We start from the raw sequence: 9,027 nt of genomic DNA on the forward strand, positions 1-9,027 counted from the left end.
ACCGTCGCCCGTGGTTCGGATTGGAAATCCGCGACCGGGGCCTTGCTTCCCATCCTAAGGCCCACGCACGTGCCAAATATGGCCTCGTTCCGACAAACTATGTGGTGAAACGGGCCGTTTCCTACTCATTTCCCCTAAAAGCCATAGAACTCCGGACGAGATAGCCCTGTTCGTGAAGGGTTCTCCAAGATAATTGCCGTATCCCAGTTCCGTCTTTTGCAGTGGTTACTAGGACACATAAAATGACGCCACGCGGCTCCGCTCGATTTTTTGGCTCCGTTTGCTTTGCCAACTGCGCAAAACGGGGCCGCCGGGACATGCGGTATGGCCGTACCGGGCGCGCGCGTGCACCCGTCCGGCAACGCGCGAAACGGAAAACATTTAGCACATAAAATGACGCGTCCTAGACCTAAAAACATTTTTCCCTCCATTTATTGAGCGAAGGAAAGTGTCGCCCCAGTTCAAATCCGGACAGTTTCCAGCGGATTCGGCGGGGCACCGCAGGAAGCGGGTGGGATTCCCAGATGGCTTCCGCGCGCATATGGCATGTCATAGGTGGTGCGTAGGAGGTATCCTATCGCCGCGCGGAGGTCCCGCGCGATACTGAAATGCGCACCATGTAGCTGCTTCACAAAAAAAAGCCCTTCCGCACCCGAAAATGGAAAAACCGTCGCCCGTGGTTCGGATTGGAAATCCGCGACCGGGGCCTTGCTTCCCATCCTAAGGCCCACGCACGTGCCAAATATGGCCTCGTTCGACAAACTATGTGGTGAAACGGGCCGTTTCCTACTCATTTCCCCTAAAAGCCATAGAACTCCGGACGAGATAGCCCTGTTCGTGAAGGGTTCTCCAAGATAATTGCCGTATCCCAGTTCCGTCTTTTGCAGTGGTTACTAGGACACATAAAATGACGCCACGCGGCTCTGCTCGATTTTTTGGCTCCGTTTGCTTTGCCAACTGCGCAAAACGGGGCCGCCGGGACATGCGGTATGGCCGTACCGGGCGCGCGCGTGCACCCGTCCGGCAACGAGCGAAACGGAAAACATTTAGCACATAAAATGACGCGTCCTAGACCTAAAAACATTTTTCCCTCCATTTATTGAGCGAAGGAAAGTGTCGCCCCAGTTCAAATCCGGACAGTTTCCAACGGATTCGGCGGGGCACCGCAGGAAGCGGGTGGGATTCCCAGATGGCTTTCGCGCGCATATGGCATGTGATAGGTGGTGCGTAGGAGGTATCCTACCGCCGCGCGGAGGTCCCGCGCGATACTGAAATGCGCACCATGTAGCTGCTTCACACAAAAAAGCCCTTCGGCACCCCGAAAATGGAAAAACCGTCGCCCGTGGTTCGGATTGGAAATCCGCGACCGGGGCCTTGCTTCCCATCCTAAGGCCCACGCACGTGCCAAATATGGCCTCGTTCCGACAAACTATGTGGTGAAACGGGCCGTTTCCTACTCATTTTCCCTAAAAGCCATAGAACTCCGGACGAGATAGCCCTGTTCGTGAAGGGTTCTCCAAGATAATTGCCGTATCCCAGTTCCGTCTTTTGCAGTGGTTACTAGGACACATAAAATGACGCCACGCGGCTCCGCTCGATTTTTTGGCTCCGTTTGCTTTGCCAACTGCGCAAAACGGGGCCGCCGGGACATGCGGTATGGCCGTACCGGGCGCGTGCGTGCACCCGTCCGGCAACGCGCGAAACGGAAAACATTTAGCACATAAAATGACGCGTCCTAGACCTAAAAACATTTTTCCCTCCATTTATTGAGCGAAGGAAAGTGTCGACCCAGTTCAAATCCGGACAGTTTCCAGCGGATTCGGCGGGGCACCGCAGGAAGCGGGTGGGATTCCCAGATGGCTTCCGCGCGCATATGGCATGTGATAGGTGGTGCGTAGGAGGTATCCTACCGCCACGCGGAGGTCCCGCGCGATACTGAAATGCGCACCATGTAGCTGCTTCACAAAAAAAAAGCCCTTCCGGCACCCCGAAAATGGAAAAACCATCGCCCGTGGTTCGGATTGGAAATCCGCGACCGGGGCCTTGCTTCCCATCCTAAGGCCCACGCACGTGCCAAATATGGCCTCGTTCCGACAAACTATGTGGTGAAACGGGCCGTTTCCTACTCATTTCCCCTAAAAGCCATAGAACTCCGGACGAGATAGCCCTGTTCGTGAAGGGTTCTCCAAGATAATTGCCGTATCCCAGTTCCGTCTTTTGCAGTGGTTACTAGGACACATAAAATGACGCCACGCGGCTCCGCTCGATTTTTTGGTTCCGTTTGCTTTGCCAACTGCGCAAAACGGGGCCGCCGGGACATGCGGTATGGCCGTACCGGGCGCGCGCGTGCACCCGTCCGGCAACGCGCGAAACGGAAAACATTTAGCACATAAAATGACGCGTCCTAGACCTAAAAACATTTTTCCCTCCATTTATTGAGCGAAGGAAAGTGTCGCCCCAGTTCAAATCCGGACAGTTTCCAGCGGATTCGGCGGGGCACCGCAGGAAGCGGGTGGGATTCCCAGATGGCTTCCGCGCGCATATGGCATGTGATAGGTGGTGCGTAGGAGGTATCCTACCGCCGCGCGGAGGTCCCGCGCGATACTGAAATGCGCACCATGTAGCTGCTTCACAAAAAAAAGCCCTTCCGGCACCCCGAAAATGGAAAAACCATCGCCCGTGGTTCGGATTGGAAATCCGCGACCGGGGCCTTGCTTCCCATCCTAAGGCCCACGCACGTGCCAAATATGGCCTCGTTCAGACAAACTATGTGGTGAAACGGGCCGTTTCCTACTCATTTCCCCTAAAAGCCATAGAACTCCGGACGAGATAGCCCTGTTCGTGAAGGGTTCTCCAAGATAATTGCCGTATCCCAGTTCCGTCTTTTGCAGTGGTTACTAGGACACATAAAATGATGCCACGCGGCTCCGCTCGATTTTTTGGCTCCGTTTGCTTTGCCAACTGCGCAAAACGGGGCCAACGGGACATGCGGTATGGCCGTACCGGGCGCGCGCGTGCACCCGTCCGCCAACGCGCGAAACGGAAAACATTTAGCACATAAAATGACGCGTCACACTTGTACATATATGTTAGGGGCAGATGCAAGTTTTCCAACAATTCTGACGCTCCGGTGATCTGTATCTTGGGAAACCCTAGGGCGGGGACCCCGTAGATCTACCCCTATAGCTTTCTCCGTGCGAGAGTTTACCAATGTAATTTTTTACTTGTTTTGGTTTATTTAGGACATATGTACATGGAAACCATAGGTTGGGCATACTTTACCATAAAATATATAGGCTCCATTTGAGCCGTGGCGAGAGTTTCCACATACAGATCCTGGATTTTACCAAGTGTTAGCCCATGTATGCGGAAATCGTCAACAACGGGTACATCCAAGGTTAGCCAAACCTTACATCACACTTGTACACATATGTTATGGGCATATGCAAGTTTTCCAGCGATTCCGACGATCCGATAGTCTGTATCTTGAAAAAACCCTAGGGCGGGGACCCCGCAGATCTACCCCTATAGCTTTTTCCGTGCGAGGGTTTACCAATGGATTTTTTTATTTTCTTTGCTTTGTTTAGAGCATATGCACATGGAAACCATAGGTTTGGAATAAAATAGGCCACAGATGAGCCGTAGCAGGAGTTTCCACATACAAATCCTGGATTTTACCAAGTGTCGGCCCATGTATGCGGAAATCGTCAACGCGGGGTACATGCAAGGTTAGACAAACCTTACATCACACTTGTACACATATGTTAGGGACAAATGCAAGTTTTCAAGCGATTCCGACGCTCCGGTGATCTGTATCTTGGGAAACCCTAGGGCGGGGACCCTGCAGATCTACCCCTATAGCTTTCTCCGTGCGAGGGTTTACCAATGGATTTTTTTATTTGCTTTGCTTTGTTTAGGACATATGCACATGGAAACCATAGGTTTAGAATGAAATAGGCCCCGGATGAGCCGTAGCAGGAGTTTCCACATACAAATCCTGGATTTTACCAAGTGTCGGCCCATGTATGCGGAAATCGTCAACGCGGGGTACATGCAAGGTTAGACAAACCTTACATCACACTTGTACACATATGTTAGGGACAAATGCAAGTTTTCAAGCGATTCCGACGATCGGGTGATGGTTATCTTGTTAAACCCTAGGGCGGGGACCCTGCAGATCTACCCCTATAGCTTTCTCCGTGCGAGGGTTTACCAATGGATTTTTTTATTTGCTTTGCTTTGTTTAGGACATATGCACATGGAAACCATAGGTTTGGAATGAAATAGGCCCCGGATGAGCCGTAGCAGGAGTTTCCACATACAAATCCTGGATTTTACCAAGTGTCGGCCCATGTATGCGGAAATCGTCAACGCGGGGTACATGCAAGGTTAGACAAACCTTACATCACACTTGTACACATATGTTAGGGACAAATGCAAGTTTTCAAGCTATTCCGACGCTCGGTGATGTATCTTGGGAAACCCTAGGGCGGGGACCTGTGATCTACCCCTATAGCTTTCTCCGTGCGAGGGTTTACCAATGGATTTTTTTATTTGCTTTGCTTTGTTTAGGACATATGCACATGGAAACCATAGGTTTGGAATGAAATAGGCCCCGGATGAGCCGTAGCTGGAGTTTCCACATACAAATCCTGGATTTTACCAAGTGTCGGCCCATGTATGCGGAAATCATCAACGCGGGGTACATGCAAGGTTAGACAAACCTTACATCACACTTGTACACATATGTTAGGCACAAATGCAAGTTTTCAAGCGATTCCGACGCTCCGGTGATCTGTATCTTGGGAAACCCTAGGGCGGGGACCCTGCAGATCTACCCCTATAGCTTTCTCCGTGCGAGGGTTCACCAATGGATTTTTTTTATTTGCTTTGCTTTGTTTAGGACATATGCACATGCAAACCATAGGTTTGGAATGAAATAGGCCCCGGATGAGCCGTAGCAGGAGTTTCCACATACAAATCCTGGATTTTACCAAGTGTCGGCCCATGTATGCGGAAATCGTCAACGCGGGGTACATGCAAGGTTAGACAAACCTTACATCACACTTGTACACATATGTTAGGGACAAATGCAAGTTTTCAAGCGATTCCGACGCTCCGGTGATCTGTATCTTGGGAAACCCTAGGCCGGGGACCTTGCAGATCTACCCCTATAGCTTTTTTCGTGCGAGGGTTCACCAATGGATTTTTTTAATTTCTTTGCTTTGTTTAGGACATATGCACATGGAAACCATAGGTTTGGAATGAAATATGCCCCGGATGAGCCGTAGCAGGAGTTTCCAGCGATTCAGACGCTCCGGTGGTTTGTATCTAGGGAAACCCTAGGGGGCGGGGACCCTGCAAATCTACCCCTAGGGTTAGGGTTAGGGTTAGAGTTAGGGTTAGCAATGGACTTTTTTCCTTTGTTTTAGGACATATGTACATCGATAGCAGATGTTGGGCCTACTGGATCCCGTCGACCCGTCTACGAAGAGCGTCACTCGTGGGATCTACATAAGCCATCTACCATTTTTTTCTTTAAAAAAGTAACTATTTTTACATAATTCATACTAGTACATAAATAAAACAAACATAATATAAAGTTAATGACCAAAAAGAAAAAAAGAAAAAAAAATGTATGCCGAGGGTGGCCGTCGGCATAGGTGGGTGATGCCCTATGCCGAGGGTGGCCCTCGGCGCCTCGCTGACGCCGTGACCGGGCCGTCACGGCCGGAGCGGGACCGGAGCAGATGCCTTTAGTACGCCGACGGCCTTTAGTACGCCGAGGGTGGCCGTCGGCGTATCCGTCTCTACGCCGAGGGTATGTCTACGCCGAGGGGCTCTTTGGGCCGCTGCCCTGGACCGGACGTACGCCGACGGCCCCGACATTTGGCCGTCGGCGTACGCCACGGCCGTCGGCGCATCGCGCCATTCCTGTAGTGAACAGAAATACAACCAAAGTCCAACACATCACACTGATTGAAATCTCCTAGCTGCTGCACGCTTCAGTCTCCGTACACCATATCTGTCCTGTTCGTAGGAACATCGGACCAAGCAACAGTCACGTTTACCTTAGCTTGACCAACAAAACAATGCTTCTTGAACACCTGGCAATTACGGGCCTTGAAATGGATGCACCTTTCTTCAGCGACAGCACCAGATTGATTGTAGGCTTGTATGACAACGGCCAACTCTCCATCAATTTCAACAGAAACAACTTGGCTCCTCAGATGTACATACCCAAAATAACCTTGCGGAAATTCCCTACCTTTCGACTCAACCAGCACAATCTTCTGGTCGCCATCAATAACAGTCGTCCTTGGTAGTGGGGTGCAAGCAACACAGCCGCCATATGCAAAATTTGAAGGTCGCCCTAACTTATGCTTATTGACAATCTGGACACACATGATAGTAGCCTGGACCGCCTCTGTAACTGTCCGCAAGCACATCTCTAGCGTACACATGACGTTGCTGAAGCACAGGGCTGCATTGCTTCCTCCGTTATAAGAGCGCACACAAGTTATCAACCGTTTATCTTGAGAGACTGATGCCGTCGTTTTCACTAACAGATGGACCTCAAAGTAGACCATGCCCTCAGACATGATCGCACGGGACGGACCAGTCAAGAGCAGAAAAGGATCCTGCAGCAAGCAAGAAATCGCCATTAACATTAAATCAATCAAGAGCTAAAAGAGAAGATCGATTTTATGCAAGATACTACGTACATCCTCTGTCAGTTTTTGGGCCTGGGTCCAACGGCACGAGAAGAGGATGTTTCTTCTGGAATCCAAGATGTCTCGGACGGAAACCATGCCGTACACATACAATGGCAACTTAAAATCACCAGCATTGCCTTCTGTGAATTTCAGTTTCATGGAGAATACCTGCAAGGTTGTAGCATAGCTGAGCTGGACCATTTGGGGCATGCGGTGTGCATACTGCATTGAACTCAGAGTGGCTGCACAAAACCCAAGCAAGAAAATTAACAAGCAATAAATCCGTACGCGTAAGCAGCAGCAGCAAGTTCTGAGGAAATAAATAAATAAAACCACCAAGTAAGAGGAAGGGTCACGTACTTCTGTGGTCGAAGTGATCACAGTCGTCACCGCAACAATGAGATTCCCAGCTTTTACGGTAAGAAATGTAAGCCTCAATCTCGTCGTCATGATCACCTTGGATGGTCGTTGAATTGGGATCTGCTGCAGGTTCGGTCTTCCTGTTCGAATCCTCCTCTAGACCCTTGGTAGGCAACTTCTGTAGCAACTCCTTTGTCCTCGCCATCTTCTCTTGTACATCCTTTAGCACCGCACTCCTCTCTTGTTTCTCGGCTTCATCATGTATGAAAGAATAGCCAACGAGATTTCGGTGCTGCAACATCTCCTCCTCATCATGGGTATAACTGAGACCGGTCACATCTTGGTTCATGGCCGTTTTGCCGCTGCCCACAGTCACAGATTCTTCAGCTTTCCCAGCTTCTGTTATTGATTCTTCAGATATCCCAGCGTCAGTCACAGGAGGTTGAGCTTTCCCAGCTTCTGCATCCTTGGCCTCCACCTTGGGCTTCGTCCTGGCTTTCTCTTTACAACTGGTCTCTTGCTGACGTCTTGCAGTATTCTTGCGTTTGAGTCGGTCCAGAGTCACAGATTCTGCAGCTTTCCCAGATTCTTGAGGTTCCTCAGCGTCAGTCGCAGGAGGAGGTTGAGCTTTCTTCCCAGCTTCTTCTTCTGCATCCTTCGCCTCCACCTTGGGCGTCGTCCTGGCTTTCTCTTTAGAATTGGTCTCTCGCTGACGTCTTGAGGTATTCGTGTCTTCGTTGGGCATAAGTCTGAGTCGATTCTCATAGCTGGCCTCGCTCTCTTCTGGTCGCTTCTGCCATTCGTACTGCATCTCAGATATATTTCCCGACTCCTCCTTGGCTTCCTTCCGCACGGACTGGCCATCCGCTGAATCCATCCCTGCTGGTAGTAGGGCAGCCTCCTTACTTGCAAAATTTTCATTGCCGCGCCGCTGCCGCACCATCTTCCCTCTCTCCTCCGCATGCCTCGGCACCTCAGACCTCATCTCCGCCATCTCAGATCTCTTTCCCGCCTCCTCCTCGGCTTCCTTCTGCGTCCAAGACGTAGGGTATGCCACCGTCCTCTGGGTAAGCTCGCCGCCGCCGCTCTGCTTTCTTTCCCCTTTGGCTTCCTTCTGCACGGACTGGCCATCCGCTGAATCCATCCCTGCTGGTAGTAGGGCAGCCTCCTTACTTGCAAAATTTTCATTGCCGCGCCGCTGCCGCACCATCTTCCCTCTCTCCTCCGCATGGCTCGGCACCTCAGACCTCATCTCCGCCATCTCAGATCTCTTTCCCGCCTCCTCCTCGGCTTCCTTCCGCGTCCAAGACGTAGGGTATGTCACCGTCCTCTGGGTAAGCTCGCCGCCGCCGCCGCTCTGCTTTCTTTCCCCTTTCACTTCCTTCCAGACGGACAGGCCATCCGCTGAATCTATCCCTGCTGGTAGTAGGGCAGCCTGCCTACTTGTAAAGAACTGCCGCATCTGCATCTTCCGTCGGTCCTCCGCATGCCTCGGCACCTCAGACCTCATCCCCGCCATCTCAGATCTCTTACCAGCCTCCTCCTCGGCTTCTTTCCGCTTCCAAGACTCGCCACCCGCTGAATCCAGAGTAGGGTATGTCACCCTCCTCTGGGTAAGCTCGCCGCCGTCGCCCCTCTGCTTTCTTTCTTGTGGGGATGGGGAAGGAAGGAAAACCTAGGTAGGTCGATTAGGGTTGGCTGCCGCCCCCTCTTGGTATCGTATCTCTACTACTTAAAAAACACGAACTTGTTCCGTCGTCAGACAGTCCGTTGTTCGCTTCGTCGATCGATTGCCCCGCTTCGTATCGCCTCCTTATGGGCCTGGCCCAATTTCATGTACTACCAGCGAGGGAACACAAGAAGTGGCGTCTAGGTTTTCCCCGAATTCCTTCGATCGATCTCCGACGGCAGGCGCCGCCTATACCACCTCCGGCGGGAGGAACGAAACTTC

At 51.4% G+C, this 9,027-nt stretch overlaps 1 protein-coding gene across 1 annotated transcript; it reads right to left on the reverse strand.

The window, feature by feature from the left end:
• Positions 1 to 5,948: 5,948 nt before the first annotated feature.
• On the reverse strand, positions 5,949 to 8,808 carry LOC127320298 (uncharacterized). The gene is made up of 3 exons (XM_051349811.2): positions 7,077 to 8,808; positions 6,726 to 6,958; positions 5,949 to 6,641 (listed from the first exon to the last, which is right to left on the reverse strand). Exons 1-3 carry the CDS (start codon positions 8,593 to 8,595, stop codon positions 6,006 to 6,008), a joined length of 2,388 nt encoding a protein of 795 aa, XP_051205771.1. The 5' UTR covers positions 8,596 to 8,808; the 3' UTR covers positions 5,949 to 6,005.
• Positions 8,809 to 9,027: the final 219 nt, after the last annotated feature.

Source organism: Lolium perenne, chromosome 1 (assembly GCF_019359855.2).
Source record: "Lolium perenne isolate Kyuss_39 chromosome 1, Kyuss_2.0, whole genome shotgun sequence".
Taxonomy (NCBI): domain Eukaryota; kingdom Viridiplantae; phylum Streptophyta; class Magnoliopsida; order Poales; family Poaceae; genus Lolium; species Lolium perenne.

Bases quoted from the DNA above. Each gene is read 5' to 3' on its own strand.
- LOC127320298 (XM_051349811.2), bottom strand. From the start codon at position 8,595: ATGGCGGGGATGAGGTCTGAGGTGCCGAGGCATGCGGAGGACCGACGG. The intron at 6,959-7,076 runs GTACGTGACCCT...GGTTTTGTGCAG, and splicing joins TGATCACTTCGACCACAGAA to CCACTCTGAGTTCAATGCAG. The intron at 6,642-6,725 runs GTACGTAGTATC...TGCTTGCTGCAG, and splicing joins CCCAAAAACTGACAGAGGAT to GATCCTTTTCTGCTCTTGAC.